Genomic DNA, 17,550 nt, shown 5'->3' with positions numbered 1-17,550 from the left:
CTCTCAGTATACAGGGACTGGAGCCCGACGGAGCGGTCCATGCAATGAGGAAAGGTCGGGGGTGCCCATCCCCGAGGGACACGGGGAGGAGGAGGGTGGAGTTACATAAAACAGTACTGAGTGATCAAAGAAGAAGGAAGGAACAAGGAGGAAGCCCTTGTACTGTGAAGGTTCAGAAAGGGCTTCTTTGTGCGGCTGCCTTTACTTTTTTCAGTGTGATTTCTCTCTCCCTCCCTCCCAATCTGTCTCTGCCTCACTCGGCTGAGGGGTCTGCGTCCTCAAAGGACACCCTAGTTGACTCTCGGAAGTCGGGGTGCTGCAGGTCCGATAAGAATTTGGTGGGGGTGAGCATGTGGGTGGAACCTGTGGAGGAACAGAGGCGGCTTCACCACTCGTCTCTCAGCACATGCCATGCCCCCTTCCCCACTCTCTCTCCGAAACCAAAAGGGTTAAAAACAAGCAACCTGTCGCACAGTACACACACACACAGACACACTCGTACACACACACACACACAACACGCTCGCCATGTTGCACAAACACACAGAACTTGGACGCACAGACACAGAAAAAAGACATGGCGTGGCTGCAATTCAAAGACAACAGTTGTTTTTAAAGACAACAGCTGAAGCAGAGCACAACAAGACACTTTCCCATTTAGAACACAGACTGGCTGGCGAAAGCTTTAACACATCGAATAAACAGTACACAGGGACGTAACATAAAGGGCTATTTTAACATAACACATTGCACACAATAGGTAGGTTGTTATGACTATCTGCAGCTAGACCACATCCACATACTACAGTGATCTGGGTGCATGGAAAGGAAATTATGCCGGGAGCTGTGTTATTTCTTATTTGAGGATTCTTCTTGCAAAACCTGATCTTAAATTCACGATTTGTCATTTTGTATTTAAAAATGCCAAAATAAAACCTGAAATGTCAAACCACATTCACATCTTGTATTGATTTTTCTAGAAGTCTACTTCACCAGTGGAATGATATATTGTTTGTTCGTACAACAACCATAGCTCTTTTATACACATCTTTCCTCTTGCTTCAACAAAGCGCAACTTAATTCCAGCAAAGAAATTCTTAAAAACTCTCATTACATTCACAAAAGACAGGGGCATAAACAGACAGTCGCACAGGGGCCATCCAGAAATGTATTGGGCAGAGAACGGCCCTTGTGAGTGATGCCATTTGTTATATATGACCTTTGGAAAGAGAAACCCATCATGTTTTTCATTATATTTTTATTTCAAAATAGTTAATCTATAATTAAATTCTATGTTTTTTTTGGTATACAGATAAGCACAGAAATGCAATGTTGATTGCTGGGTATGTTATATGTGTGTTGATGTTGTCCACTGTCATGTCTCTATTTGATCATGTGACAACATAATACGATATACAGTAGCTAGGGCCCATCATAATAGTTTAATGTCACTGATGAGGAGGACCTCATGCTTTGATCCTGAGATTAGATCAAATGTGTGGTAGAGAGCTTCTTTTTTACACTCTGGATTTGTTCTTTTACCTCAGGGCTGGACTGACCATTCACCCCCATGTTTCTTTTCCCCTCTATCTTTATTTATTTATTTTTTAGTTTTGTCCCTGTTCAGGAGCTGTGTCCTTATGTGTCCCTCAGAAGACTGGAGTGAACCTGCACCTGCTGTTCCAACCTCACACAGTCCTCCGTAAATGTGTCAAAGGATGGAGCTCCTGAATTAGGACGCAGCTTTAATTATTTTTCACACTTTCTATAAAACACAGTCCACTTAAAGGCGCTGACTCAACACCAGGCTGGAAAGCAGTGTTTTACTGCACCCCTCAAGTAGAAGTCTGACCACACAGTAATGTCGCGGTGTCCTAACAGTAATGTGTGCTGAAGTACACTGAAGGACCGACACTCAACCCGGGCCTGACAGGATCTGTCTGGACAGGTTTGGACAAAACATTATAAATGTTGTTCAGGTTTGGGTCGGTCATGTCAGCTTACTTGACACAGTGCTTCAAGTTCTATAGTGTAAAAATAAGATCAGGAGCTCGGGTTCAGTTTGAGCTCAGATCGGGTTTTGACAGAAACATGCAGCCTGAGCCGCACACTACTGGACATCACTGCAGCGAGGTGAGGAATTAAACTGAGGTCAGCAAAAACAAGATTTTCAGGGGGTGTTAAGTTACTCTTCAAGGTTGTTGTGGGTCTATCTTTGAGTAGCTACGTGCCAAAGCCTCCACATAAGAACCCTTCTTCTTACTCTCGACCTGCGCTCAGTAGCGCCTCCTGTTGCACTACTCACCAATGATGGCCTCCCACTTCCCATTGGCCTGTGTGACCTCATAGGCGCAGCGCATCTCACTGAAGGACACGCCGCCGATGATGAAGACCATGACACGTGGCCCGGTGCGATACTCTCCAGGTGTCTTATTCTTGTGCCAGTGGCCGTACCGAGCACTGCCAGAGCCGAGAGGAAAACAGGGTCACGTTATTACAGGTTTATAGCTCATTTTTTCCTTATCCCTTCATCCTTATTTATTTTACCCATTCTCAACAAAAATTTTTGTTTCCAGGGACAAAATGTCCACACTTTGAGCTAATTTGAGTGAAATACTACTTCATTGTGTAGCCCACATAAATAACATGTTCACCCTAAATTTTGTCTCTCAGGATCTCCAGGCTACATATAGGCTACTCCTGACTGACCATCTATTTGGTGGGGCTTGTTGGAGGTTGTACACACCCTGGCAGGATGCTCTGCAGCCTGCAGACACTGCTCAAGGAAAAATATCAATTATTTGGATACATGATGAGACAAAGTGTGTTTCACAATACTCCTTATAAGATGCTACAACTGAACATTAATAAAAGATAAAAATACAGCACTCTTAATAAATGTAAATATGTGTGATGTTTACTGCAATACTGAAATAATTTTAGAAAGCAATTCATATGTTTGAATGCCAGTATTATGGAAGAATGATGAGGAAGTATGTATGAAGATTTTTCTTCTTTTGCTGAATGCAGGTCACCTGGCAGCACAGTTTGTGGTGTTTATCCATCATAACAGAAATTATTATAGGAAGTATTACATGTCACGAACTGCACCCATGTGACAAATATAGGGGATAGGGGCGCTAGAGTCTGTACTGATTCAGTGGATTTGTCCCAATGAGCAACCTTTTATATTATACACAGTCATCTAAAGCATTGTTAATATGAAAATATCGATTCTATCCATTATACATTGGGAACTGAAAGCAAATAAGATGAGAGATTAGCTGACCTGAGCTCAGACTCCAACATTAAAGGTTTTATCTGCATGTGTGTAGCTTTTCCTTTACTAACCTACATGTATTCTAATATGTTCCTGCTGGGTGTGTGTGCCTGTGGGGGAGGGACAGCAAATGAAGCAGATCAGTTTGTAGCAGAAGAGGATTGGATGCTAAATCAATACAGACCAGCAGCTTCCACACGGAGTGGAAGTATTGGGATTAGTGGGGCTGAAAGTGGCATCATCACCTCCCCCTCATAGTCATACACACACACACACACACACACACACACACACACACACACACACACACACACACACACACACACACACACACACTCATTCACATCCAGTTGGGAAGGGAGTTGGGAATATTGATGATTTGTATTCAGGTCAGCTTGGTTACATTTTGGCAGAGCTCCCAGCTGATATCCATTTTGTTTAGGAAGACATTTCAGCAGCTTTAAAAAAAAAAAAAGTTTCTACTCAGACTTGTCATGTAAAAGTTCTTTATCTAAAATGTGCTGATTCGTCATCTTCTATGACTGTAGACACTTTCACTTTCACAAATCCAAACAAAAGCTTAAAAAGATGTAAATATATACAAATTTAGAGTTTTAAATGCTTCTGTCCAGTGTTTGATGTTCAACCTCTTTAAAATCTGTAGAAAAGTTGCCAAAACTCTGAGCTCGTATCACACTGGCATGTTTATGGCTCACTAACCTGCCAGTTATCAGGATCACCGCCCTGCTCTCTATTGATCCGCTAGGCTCATCTCCCTTCCCAAATTACTATTGATCTAATACCATTATTTCTGTCTTCGTAATTTAAAAAGGTGTCCGTTACCATGCATAGCGATGTGCATGTATGTGTGTGTGTGTGTGTGTGTGTGTGTGTGTGTGTGTGTGTACCTGACTGCAGTGGTGCTGAAGGAGGCAGAGGATCGGGTGGAGATGTATGGGTAGTGCTTGGTGTCCAGCTTATCGTCAATGGCATCCTGCAGGGGGACAAAAAGACAAAACAGATCATTGTCAGCAATGTTGTCGGCCTTAAACACACACACAAACACACACACTTCTGTAGGGTCTTCACTGTTGCATTATGTCTCTTAGCAACCATGTGTGGCTCCATCATGGAGGTCCATTGGAGAATTGCCTTTGCACAAATAAGGGGCTAAATATAGTTGATAACAACCAGGCTGGAAAAACAGATGTTTGCCTGAGGTTGTTGTGGGTAAAGTAACTAATTCCACTTAGATAAATTAGTTTGTTGCTTTTGTTGCTTTTTTAAGGTTTGCAGCATTAAAAAAAGTCTGCAGTGAAAATGGTTTTGAAAGTGAAAAGTGCTGAGCAGCAGGTTAAATAAAACCCAAGAAACACACACAAATCATAACATGTACTGTATAAAGAATCAAATAGTGATTTAAGCCCTCTAAACACACCTCCATGATGTCCTTCACCAGTGGTGTCCAACGGGACAGCTGATAGGTCTGCTCACTCACGCGCTCCTTCCTGTCCAGCTTCTTTCCTCGGCGGAGGGTGGACTAATGAAGGAGATAAGCGTGAAGAAATAGTGACCACAATCACCTGTATGTCTCCTATCAGTCGTCCACAGTGTTCGGTCCATACACACAGTATAAAACGAAGAGAAGATACAGGACATATATTGCAAATCAAGAAGACACAGAAGTCACAGCAGACCGCCCGAGATGATGGGAAGCAGAGATCAACAGACTGACAGAGAAAAGGACAGAAAAGAAGACAAAAACAAAACAAAACAGAGGAGCGTCTCCCAGTGAGGATCTTACGTCTGTGATGATGGGGACGCCCAGGTGAGCCATGTTGGTGATGATCTCACTGTCCTCAGGGGGGATCTGAGCATGCTGGATCAGCTTGTTCAGGTTCTCCTCCGTAATGCCTGAACACACACACAGGTCATATCTTATATAAAGTATATAAAAAAGTATGTTTACATTTAATATGTTCATCTTCTTCTGGGATTGAAGAGAATTCTTGTTTTGTTGCTTGAGTGCAAAAATAAAATAACTTTATTAGGACTATATATTACTTCAGTTCAATATGTAGAACTGTCAGGTTACTGCAGGTTGGTTGAGAAAGCTCATTTTATGTATCTGTATCCTGTCAAACATGATTTTTACAGACATGTTCTGAACAGCTGACTTATTGAAGCTATAATCGGGCTATATGAGTTAATTATTTCTTTACTCAGTGGATGTTAATGTGTGATAAACTACAGCAGCACCAGCAGTGAAGTAGTCCCTGTATTATTTCTGTACGTCTTAACAGGCCTCTGTATAGTAAATATTAATACTCACGTGTTTGAGTTCATGTTAAAAACGGTGTTTAGACCCAACAACAAAAGTAATAATCATTTATGGAACTAGAAGTTAATCTTTTACAGTGACACATATCTGTTCAGATTTGATTTCTTTGTGTCAGCTCTAGACTCCTGCTTACCGTTCTTGAGGAAAATGTAGAGCAGGATGATGCGGATTTTGTCATATGTGCTGACGTTGGCATCCAGCAGGATGGGCACGATGGCCCTCATGGGGTCTTTGATCTTCTCTCCCTCAGCGTCTGTGCCCATAGCCAGATCCTAGAACAGAGAACTCAGGTATTATATGTTTGTCATTCAAAAATATCAAATACATGCTTGCAGGGATTGTAAGAGTTTGAAATTACTGAAGGTTTCAGTGTTATCTATCTGTGTCCAAGAAACTTACACTGCATGAAAAATGAAAAAAAAAGTTACATTTTGATTCCCTCCTTTGTCTCCTGTCTAATTGATTTCTTTCATCTCCTCTTCTCATTTCCCTTCTTATTCTCTCTTCTTGTTCCCTCTCCTCTTTCCTCCCTTATACGCTCGTGTCTCGCCGGCCCTCTCACCTGTTCCACACGGCACAGCTTGTCCACTGTTCCCTGGTAATGCTTCATGCAGTCCTCAGCCAGCTGCAGATGAGTTGAGTACTGAAAAACACAAAACACATAAATTCAGCATACAGAATGTACACACACACAGGAAAACTCAGGAAAACTAACACACTGACTAACATACTTTGCTGAGCTCCTTCTGGTACTGAGGCATCTTCTTCAGCATCTGGGACAGATCCCTCATCGTGGTCTGTTGAAATGAAAGCAAAGTGTGATGATCAACATCAGTGCAAGATATCACTAAATAGACAACTAAATTATTCATAACACACCACAATTATCTTGAATTTTGGCTTAACGGTAGATCTCTCGGAAGTAACACTATACTACCAATGTCCTGGCTGTAGCTATGTTCCGGCTGTACATGTCAGCTAATCAACATTTCCTGGAGCAGCTTCTTTTTTTACCTTCTCTCCAGTGTTCATCCTCTTGCTGGCAGAAAAGTCCTTCAGCTGGCGTGTCACTTCCCTGATGACAAAATACAACAGGAGGTGAGTCAGTAACACATGGGAGACATCACTTTATTCATTATCCAAAAACATATTAAGTATGAAGAAAAGTACTCACTGGGACACTTCAGCTATGTGTTTGTGTCTCAGGCTAACCCACAGGTCATCGTCTTCATGCAGCAGAACCTCTTTCTCACGAGCGTCTCCGATGCCGCTGGTGTCATACCTGAAGATAGACAAAAGTCAAATTGAAGCTGATGTGAATATTTTATATTAAAATGCTGCAGATGCAACTTATAACTAAACATAAAAACAGACACAAAGCCCTCACAAATAATCATTGTTCTGTTTTGTCATTGTGTTTGTCGTACTTGTAGACGTCGTTTTCAATGGGCAGCAGGTCGTAGCCCATGGCCTGGAAGGTGAGCTCATGCAGGACAGGTGAAACGGGGTCAAACGCCCTGTCCAGGATGATCAGCTGTGAACGAGCCTTATCTGGACCCTGCAGAGGGACAGACACACAGATACATGAATGAATGGGAAGGGTTAGGAACAATAAGATATATATACCTAAACATATGATCAATTTGAAGTACATTCTCAGTAATGTAGAATTCAGTGACTTAAATGACTAAGATAAATATTTTGCAACAGAATATGAAACAACAGTGAAAACCAAACAAATCATTAAGCAGGAAAAAAAGGGACAGAAAATTAAATTCAGCTCACCTCCCCCATAGTGGGGTCATCAGCCTTGTAGGCGTCCAGTTTGTCCTGAACCAGCTGGGCCAGAGTGGCATTGTCCTTGTACTCGCTGGCAGATAGACAGATAGATGGATGGACAGATAAATGGCAGCATATGGAGGTAGACAGACGGAAGTCAATAAATGTGAAAAGGAGAAGGAAGAAAGACAAACACGAAGATTCAACGTTCAAACAAGCAGATGAGACAAAAGAAAAAGAAAAAAAGAAAATGGACAAGAACATTTTGGTTTCTACATTTTGCGAGCATGTGAGTGAGAGACAGGTGCGTGCTTCTCAAAGGACACTGATCTCTAAGGGAAAGCATTTATTTTGGTAAATGCTGACTCATGTAAAAACTATACTGGATGACTTCTTTAAAAAGAACATTAAGTGATATATGACCTCTTTTCTCCTTTATAACTTCTCCTCTCCTACACAAGTCTATGCAGCCACCCTTTGTGATACAGAACAAGCTTGGACTTTGTACAGAAGCAAAAGAGAATATAGTTCATTAGACATTAGACATACAGACATTTTAATAGTTTTCATGAAGTAACTGAACTCTTACTTGCAAAAAAAATGGGTCTAATTTAGACCCAAATTATTATTCTAACGTAGGGATCTCTAATAGTTCTGTTTTTAGTGGCAACATCATTTCCCTTGACCATCACAGGTTAAATGTCTGACAGATTGAGGTCCATCAAGCTATGAGAATAGATAGAGAGGGCTGAATAGCACAGATATTTTTACGACAACAGAGATTAAATATAAAAAGTTGGAAACATGACATTGGAGGATTGCATGTGTGGATAACAGAGAGGGATACACAGCCTAGTGGCAGCTGTAGTTTTTTTTTAATATTACCAAATAAATAAGAAGCCATCGAGGAGATAAAAGCTAAATCATAACTTCTCACACAACTTTATCACAATTTAAGACCTGACCTAATGTCCTGAGCTCACTTATGAAAATAAATGTGATAAATTACTTTTGTATCTTATTTTAATAAAATGTCATGTTATCTGTGACTGTATTAAAATATGTCACTACTAGTAGTTTGACCAGCCTGTACACAGTCCACGGCTGCCCCTCTGCAGCGCCCCCTGTTGCTCACCCTCGGTATCTGACAGCAGGGTACTCCTTCAGGGTGGCGCAGAGTGTGGCGAGCTGCTCGGCCAGCCTCTCCATCACCGGGTTCTTCAGCTGGGTCTTATGGGGGCTGTAGAAACTGTGGAAGGCATCTGCATTGTCCAGCGAGTACACCTGAACACACAAACATGTTGACAATGTTTTAACTCTGCTTCAGCGGAACGGTTTGTGGCCTTCCTATGTTAGATGAGATGAAGGTGATGGATGTGATAATATCAAACATAGCTCATTTAAATATTTTCCCCTCATCTGCTTTATTTTTAAACCCTCCTCATCTCAACCCTGCTCCTCTCCTCTCCTCTCCTTTCCTCTCTCATTTCCTTGTTTCGTCATCTCTGTCATGTTGTTTCCTCTCCTTCTCTCATGCCTTCATCCTTCTCTCATTCCTCTCATCTCCTCTTTAAATCTTCCCTCTCTCTCCTATCCCCTTTCTTCTTCTATTTCCATGTTTCAACTCCTCCCTCTAATTATCTTTCTACCATCTCCTGTCTCATTTCCTTCTTCCTCTCGTCTCCTTCCTCTTTATGTATTTCCTGCTACCTTATTTGTTTTCCTATCATCTGATTTCCTTGTTTCCTCTTATCTTCCTACAATTGTCTTTCTCCTCTATCCTGTTTTGTCTCCTCTGCTCTTCTTTCCATGTTTCCTCTCCTCCTTTTTCCTCCTTTCTCCTTCCATTGCATCTCTCTCTACCACTCCCTCCTTCCACCCCATCTGTCCACGGTCACATGCTGCTCTGCAGAAGGGTCCCTATGTTAGCCCGGCTACCATTGGCTACCGCCTGCTATGTGGATCCTGGCCCGTCCAATGGGGTGAGAGCATCAGCCTGTAGGTGGGGCTATGAGGCAGCACTTTGCCTGAAGCAGAAAACCATTGACTCTGAATTAATCATAGTAGACAGGAGGGGAGCAAAGCATTGTGGGGCCAAGCAGCATCTTCAGAACAGGGAGAGAGAGATGGATGGACAGAAGGAGGGATGTGGAGAAGGAGGAGATGGAGGGAGGGATCAGAAAATTAGGAAAAATATGGTTTGAGGGAAGGAAAGAATAAACATAAATAAGGAGCGAGACAAAACGCTTGAGGGAGAGACAGAAAGCGCAAGCGACGTGCAAAATCAGGGATGGAGGAATGGTGGAGAAAAAAACTGAAAACAGAAAGAGGGAGGGAGGAGGGAAGGAAAAACATGACGGAGGCAGGAATTTGGAAATATAGCAAGGGTGGAGAAGCAGGTGGGAGGGTGGGAAGGCGATGTGACAAATGTGAGTCGTTCTGAAACAGTCTGGCATTAAACAGAGTGACTGGTGAGTCAGCAGCATTATCCCAAGCGACCACAGGAGTGTGTATTTGTGTTTTTCTCTTTTTATCCATCCCTGACTCTAACAACCAACAACCTCGCTGTTACTATTCCTGTCTGTGTCCTTTGCAGCATCTCTCTCATCCCTCCCACCTGTCTTAATCGATCTCTCGCTGCTCTCGCTCAAGCTTTCTTTCTCTGGATTGTCTCTTTCTCTCCCTCTCTGACTCACAGTCACTAAGAGAAGCGGCTCTCATTCACTGTCTGCTAAGAGGAGAAAAGAGAGATGAATAATGGAAACAAAAGGAAAACAATCCAGGGGCCAGATGTATAAAACTAGGAGTAAAGACACTTGAAAACTGGGCGTACAAGCAGCATGGACATCGTTCATCATTAGATGAGACCATTATGGATGGTTGGATATTTACCTGAGACTCATAGGGCAAGAAGGCGATGTTGATCTCCGTCAGAGTCTTGATGGTTTTGGAAGCACGGCTCTTCACCAGCTCGTTGAACAGAGGATCAGGGCAGGCTGTGAAATTGATTAAAACAAAATTAGAATGAATAGCTCTGCAAGGTATGCGTAAAGGCATTCAGATTGGCTCCAGCCGCATCTTTAAATATGCAGCTTTTTCAAGGAATATTTGGTTTGCCGCACACCGATGAACAAACACGTTTAAACACCAGTATGATTTGTTGTTGGTGACATATTCCATTGACTTGTGAGGTTTGTCAGGAGATCATGTTCCTCACACATTGATCTATTAGCCTATTGCCACTTTTCTTTGGCAGGTTATGATTTTCTCATAAACAACACAATCCATCAGTTGACAGGATGTAGCAGCAGACTGTTACACGAGCATCATCTCACATTACAAAAACATTTATGACTCAGACATTTACTGTGGCTTCATGGCAGCGCCATACTTTTGATTAAATCATGCTCATTTATCACTGCTGCTTCAAACTGCTTCAGACTGTGTTTCTTAAACAAAAAAAACATCAACTTAAAAATCATTAACAGTGAGCTCAGAGGAAACTGGGAGCATTTGAGGACACAACTGGCTTCTCTAAAAACCTGTGCCTTCAAACATAAAAAGGACACAAACAGAAGAAAAGAACTGAAAATGAATAAACAGTAAATAAACAGTGAAGATGAAACAAGTCTTCGTGTATATATACTCACAGTCAGTGAAGAAAACATGGGCTGCCTTGTATTTTGCTGAATGAGGGTCTTTGAAGTCTGCAATGAGGCTGTGGACAGACTAAGGACAGAGAAACAGAAGCAATCAGGGTCAGACTGCAGAGTTCACATGAGTGTGTTTATTAGAATACAGTATATGTGCATCAGTACATGCAATTCAATTCATTGAAGCTTTGATGCTGCCAAATCCTTTACATAGAAAAATGAATGCTTAACCTACATTGACAAATGTAAATAACTGACCAAAGAGATCAAACATTATTTGTGCTATTTTGTGTCTTTAAGTAATTTGTATTTCAGTACTGGTCAGGGATCGTCACACACACACAGTAAGAGAAAGTAGCATTCTTGCCCTGCCCTTAGCATGACCATGGAGCTTCCTACATGATTATGAGTTCAACTAAAGTTCATTTGTTCTCCTGATAAGGGAGTACTCCCATGATGAGGAATATCTTATCCTTATGCAAGTTATAGAAGAACTCCCCATAGAAACACATATCAACAACAGCCAGTTATTATCAATAACATCATTTACTACCACTACTAAGTCACAGGTATCAGGTAAGACCAGCTGAAACCATAGTCATATTTTTCAAAAGAAGACACCCAAAACAAAATATAACATAAATAGTTAAAAGTGTAACAGTGTAATGAATACATTTGCCACCGCACTTATTATATTCATGGTACACTGTAGACCTTCCTGCTTTGGTAATACTGTATTAATGATAATGTTACCATTAAAGCTATAAATGAATTTGAAAGAGACCATGGAAACAAAGAAGTGTGTTATGTGTAATTTCCCTCAGCTAATTCAACAGCCGTATGTTTGGACACAGACCTGCTGCCATAGACACACCTATATCTACACTATGAATCAAAAGAGACAGACAGAGTGCGTGCATACCTTCTCTGTGGGCGTAATCAGAAAAATGGCCTCCAGGCTGGGAAGAGGCTCTCGTCGCTTATTGATATCCTCCACAACTAGAGAAGCACAAACAGACTTATAAACGTATACAGTTACAGAGGTACAAGCACAAAGAGGAAACTGTATGATCGTCGTCTCTTACTGGTGATTCCTTCTGTCATGATGTCTGTCATCTTGCAGCAAGATGACAACATCCTCATGCTCAGCTGGTCCACAATCAGCGCCTGGCAACAGGAAATAAGACAGTGACTATACAAACACAGTTTATTACCCACATTACATAAGAATAAAACTGTCTCATTCAAACAAAACTAGACATCCATCTGTGTGAGTTTTATATTAGCTTTTGTGAATTGTAAATATCTTCCGCATGCTTATTAGTTAACTGATGTTAACTGTCTATCAACTGTCATAAGGGATATTGGTTTTAACTCTATTCTGTGACTATGGTCTCAGTTGTTTTGTCTGGTCTAATGCGCACCATTGTGATATAAAAATCTAATTTAAGAATTATTAATTGAAATAGTCATTTAGGACATTTCTTAGTAAACTATTGTTTGAAATATCCTGTAGTGCTCCGCAAGAATGCTGCACAGCCCTCGAATCATTATTCAAAACTGATTCCAGGAACTCGAAAATATTAGACTAATAGATTATTTGGCTGCACATTGCACCATTCATACTCACTTAGAGAAATGAGAAGTGCTTGAATTGGGCCAGTACTTACTGGCACAGAGTACCAACACATTTCATTTCTGTCCAACTGTATACTGTTACTACTCAGTACTGCAGGATAGGGTTAATCAATTTAATGATGTGGCCAGTAATGTAGTTTACTATCATAGAAGAGAAAGAAACTTTGCTTTAATGAATGATTATCCAATTATCAAAATAGTTTACAATAAATTCTTTTGTCTAAACAATAAATCAATTAACTGTTTCAATCCCAACATACAGTACATGACACAGGTTTAAGCAAAGGTCCAGTGAGTCTACTTTGCAGAGAACTTCATAATGTCTGTATTGGAAGTTATTCAAAATGCTGGACAGGGAAATAAATTCTGTATCAGCACAGACATAAAGCAGTTTCCATTAGTAAATGGGTTTGCAAACTTTCCCAGAATGTACAGTATCATATATATACTGAATATTAAATGAAACAACTATCCAAACAAACAAGAGAAAAACAGGAAGAACCTGAGCGGCTGTCATTGAATTATGACGTAGTCTTTGTTTTGAGTCTCAGCCCTCCACATCAGTGCCCCCTCCTCTCTACGTATTAGACCCAGAGTTTGTTTCTTACCTTCCATTCTCCCTTCTTCTTCACCTTCTTGATTACATCATTCATAATCTCTGTAAAAGAAAAGAAACATCATCAGAGATCTGCCATGTGTATGGTGATCTGATGAGCGAAGATTTTTACTCCACCGTCAGAGCTGAAGGCCTCAGCTCCCTCATAATCACATAAATAAAGGTGGACATAAATAAACAGATAAATTCAAGAGAATGTATAAAGCAAAGACTGTTTGATTGGTCTGGCTTCTTTGAACCCTGTAGCCTGAATGATTGTGTGTGTGAGTGTATGGTTCACATATGCCTCTGCATTACAGTACAGTATGTGCTCCAGTTATGTGTGTGTGTCCAACTCTACTACACTTTTGTTAGAATTTTCAGTTAAATATCTTTTTGTACAATTTTAATCACATTTAAAACTACATTTCATTTATAAAGTACTGCTACAACATGTACTACACACAAACAAGGTGCTTATTCTTGCATGTTGGGTTTATATCAGTTTACCTGAGTCCAATTCAACACATCTGAAAATCCCATAATGCAATTCCTGCACTGGAGGACAATAGCATGCCAAAGTCAAATATAGCCTCCAACAAGGTTAATGACCACAGATCTACACCAGTGGAATAAATCATCCCGATGAGGAGTGAATAAAAATGTAAGGACTGTTGGGAGATGATTGTGCTTTGTTTCTCAGCGATGTCAAAGAGATGTCCGCAGAGGAAAAATAATCCCATCCACCAGTCACTGCACGACGCTCGTGTTTATGCCACAATACTGATATTGGCCTGATCACTGAGCAAACCATCTGCCAGCCGTATTAGGATAAATCCATTTAGGGTGAATTTCTGTTAAACATCACTCTGGATTGCTGTGAATACAAACCGCTAAGCCCTCCGGCCCCGGCTGAAACCTGACGCCACACTGATACTGATGGATTACCACAGATTAAAAAGGACTCGTACAAAAAAGATTACAGAACAAACATCGAGTAAAGATCAGGGATGTGTTCACGGCAGTCAACCTCTGTCTTCTGCCTCCAAAACCACCATTCCTAAACTATTTCAGGTGATGAAGACACAGCTGCTGATTGGTTCTTTTCACAACGAGAAGGAGGAGCTGAACACCACTGATAGGATGGATAAACTGGATGGAGTGAAGCATATATATATATAGAAGGAGTGGAGAGGAGAGAGGTACATGCCTTCAGTGTTGCTGTTGACTTGGCTTATCAACAGTGTCAGCATTTGGAAGTGCAGCAGTTGTGACACACACCTTTATAAAACCTTAAGTGCCCCTGATTGCCGCAGTTAGCACAAAAAACACAGACATTATAAACCTCATTTTAGCTTGTGTGTGACTATTTACTTCACAGTCAGGGCCATGGGGGTGACAAAATTCATCAATATCAACGTTATTCAGGTTTTCATCAACATGGGGTGCTCAGGGGTGTCCCAGTGTCAGACCTGATTTATAAGTTGGAAGTAAGTAAGTGTAAATAGGATGAAAGGAAGGATGGATAGGATGAAAGGAAGGATGGATAGACGAAAGATCAAAATTTAAAACCTATTAGTTATGTATGTGAATAAAGCTCAAATTTATGTTACCAAAAACTACAGAATGGGCCTTTAAAAGCAGGCTATGCACTATGTGACTAAAATTTGACCGAGTTAAACACTGACAGACTCCGGCCTGCACCTCCTGTGATTCAGAAAAACTGTATCTGACCTCCTGTGGGACATATGATCTTGGAATAGTGCCAGTATTAATTTGACTTTATGTCAGAGAGATTCCCAGACTCAGGCTTCAGTCTATTTCCAGCATCTTCTGTATCCTGTCCTGTAAGATGCTGAGTCAGCACAACAACAGAGACACTACAAGCTGAAGCAACAACAAAAAAAAGACATTATACAATATTATACAATATACATGGGCTTTTGTTTTATTAGGAGGTACTTTGACTTTGGAGCTGCTGACTAATCCATGTTAATCGCTCATAAATTTATGCTGCTTCCTTTTTATTCCTAAAAAGTTGACTTGTTTTTTATCCAGGCCACAGGATGAGACACCGCTACAAAGAGGCAGTGAGGATATCCGCCACAAGCTTTCCCTTTTCCTCTGCTGGAGCTGATGTGTTTCCTCTTGTTCTGTGCTGCAGCACTTTTCTGATAAAAGCACCTCCAGCTACTGAACTGATATTATAGTATAAACTAGTGTTTTTAAGTGATTTTAAGTTTTAAGATGTCACAAAGAACACGTGTTACATGTGAATGATGATTAATAATAAAACCTTTCATCAAACATTTTTCAAGAAGCTACTTTCACATTACAAACTGTATTGAATCCTGTATTAAAATGCTCAATTCATCATTGTTTATTGATACATATTTAGTCAGGGGGAATAAGTAAGAAAGGGTTGTGTGCTGACAGGTTGTTGAAGCAAAGTTAATACAACATTTTTATAAAAACAATGACTCAAAAGATCAAAACGTGCCAGCTCTACTCTGCATTTCAGCATCTATTGGCTAATTGTTTGGTTCTTCTGCCAACAAACTCCACCTAATAATTACAATCACTACTTCACTAATCATGCAGCTGTTTTCAGAAAAAAAAGACACGTTGGTGACATTTAGCAGCTAAAGAGTCAAATATTTTTCTCAGGAGTTGGTGGAGACCAAACCAGAGCTAGAAGGAGAGTGAATATTAGATTGTGGACACAAACACAAATCTTACTAAACTAATGTTGGTTGGAGTAAATAGGCATATTCAGTGAAATCTTTCACCACTATATATATTGGCTTTTAGAAACAAGCTGAGATTGAATGGATCATTTTTAGATTTAGATATAAAATATAGCACATTTTATTGGAGACAGCATTGTTAAGAAAATATCTTCAGGATGAATGGGATAGAATATTGAAACCATTGCACCTCTCGTTCATCTCCGGTGTTGACCTTCACTAAGCCATATAAATCACAGAGCTGTGATGATAAAGAAGTATAGTGGACGCTGCACACTCTCAGCGTGCTGTGTGAATGAGAATGGAGATGGAAACGACGTCAGGAGGAGGTGGCAGTGTGGATTTTTCCTTTCTGCCCTTCTGATAGAGGCACAACAACAATACAGGAGCACACCAGTCAGACAGAAGGGAAGGGACCTGAAAAAACACAGCACAACAGCTGTGTCAACCAAACAGGCAGAGTGCCACACAAAACACACACGCACGCAGACACACACGCACGCAGACACAGACACACACACACACACTCCTCAGAAGAGTCAAACAGTAAAGCCTTTCCCATCCAGTTTAACAGGATACACATCCTCATGGCAGGACAAGGAAAAAACCAAGACAAACTAAAGGCACAAACTTTTGGTCAAACCATACAACTTTTAAATAAAATAATAACTGATTAAAAATAAATAATATATAACAAAGAAAAGGTATAAAGGTGGATTTTTCTTCGACAAAACCAAACTTATCACATTCTGTGAGCACTACACCAAAATGCGTAGCCAACACCAAAAGCACTGTGACGTGCTCCATGATATTACTGTTTGTATAGGCCTGACTTCTATACATTATGCAGCAGTGACGAGCTGACAGTTTCTCCCTTTGCCTCGTGGTTCTCCCCCCTTCAGGGACTTTCACCTATGAGTACATGACCCATTTTTTCTCTGGATCTCAGCTTCACAGCAGCATCAATCCCGAGAGAAGCTGACACGTCTGATCTTAAAGAGACAGGCAGACATTTCAGCAGGGCTCGCACTGAAACACGACGACAGCCCTCCAAGCTCTTCAGTTCAGAGATCTTTAGAGGTGCTTGTCAAGAAGACACTTTGTTTCCAGACATTGTAGAAAGCAAAAATAAACTGTGTTTGTACTGTAGTCGGTCAGGTAAAGATTCACCAGTGGAAGTTAACAGGAAATGTGACATGAAACACCACGTTTCTGTTTTTTTGCAGTTCCATATATTTTGCACTGATTCAAAATAAAACAGATTTCAAAGATGTAAACTAGACATAGAAAGCACAAGAGACACAATCCTGAGACGTAGAGGATTCATGGTCTGATATTCAGCCTGTAGCCTGGTCAGACAGGCCTGCAGTTACATAACATCCTAACCAGCCCCAACCAGCACAAGTTTGGATGTAAATAGATAGAAGATCATGAGTCTGTAGCCTCTTTGGCCTTCAACATCCACCAGTCAGAGGTCAGAGGTCATGCAGATTGAGTAGTGGTGCAGGTCACCCATA

At 40.9% G+C, this 17,550-nt stretch overlaps 1 protein-coding gene across 2 annotated transcripts in view; it reads right to left on the bottom strand.

Annotated features, from left to right (window-relative positions):
- Window positions 1-17,550, bottom strand: part of stxbp1a (syntaxin binding protein 1a) — a 37,241-nt gene that overhangs the window by 5,861 nt on the left and 13,830 nt on the right. Inside the window, exons 2-19 of one of the 2 annotated variants that reach the window (XM_027278610.1) lie at window positions 13,300-13,349; window positions 12,139-12,220; window positions 11,976-12,052; window positions 11,051-11,129; window positions 10,293-10,396; window positions 8,536-8,684; window positions 7,407-7,491; window positions 7,049-7,179; window positions 6,796-6,903; window positions 6,636-6,696; window positions 6,353-6,418; window positions 6,184-6,264; window positions 5,755-5,893; window positions 5,085-5,194; window positions 4,719-4,820; window positions 4,189-4,274; window positions 2,306-2,460; window positions 206-363 (exon numbers count right to left, since the gene is read on the bottom strand). In XM_027278610.1, coding sequence (XP_027134411.1) covers window positions 254-363; window positions 2,306-2,460; window positions 4,189-4,274; window positions 4,719-4,820; window positions 5,085-5,194; window positions 5,755-5,893; window positions 6,184-6,264; window positions 6,353-6,418; window positions 6,636-6,696; window positions 6,796-6,903; window positions 7,049-7,179; window positions 7,407-7,491; window positions 8,536-8,684; window positions 10,293-10,396; window positions 11,051-11,129; window positions 11,976-12,052; window positions 12,139-12,220; window positions 13,300-13,349 — 1,775 coding nt within the window. In that variant the 3' untranslated portion in view covers window positions 206-253. The remainder of the gene's footprint in view (window positions 1-205; window positions 364-2,305; window positions 2,461-4,188; window positions 4,275-4,718; window positions 4,821-5,084; window positions 5,195-5,754; window positions 5,894-6,183; window positions 6,265-6,352; window positions 6,419-6,635; window positions 6,697-6,795; window positions 6,904-7,048; window positions 7,180-7,406; window positions 7,492-8,535; window positions 8,685-10,292; window positions 10,397-11,050; window positions 11,130-11,975; window positions 12,053-12,138; window positions 12,221-13,299; window positions 13,350-17,550) is intronic. The other variant, XM_027278611.1, reaches the window with a different exon arrangement.

The sequence above is a fragment of the Larimichthys crocea genome, chromosome IV (genome assembly GCF_000972845.2).
Source record: "Larimichthys crocea isolate SSNF chromosome IV, L_crocea_2.0, whole genome shotgun sequence".
Taxonomy (NCBI): domain Eukaryota; kingdom Metazoa; phylum Chordata; class Actinopteri; family Sciaenidae; genus Larimichthys; species Larimichthys crocea.
Note: the sequence above shows the minus strand (reverse complement) of the source record. Positions and strands in the feature narration are given on the sequence as shown.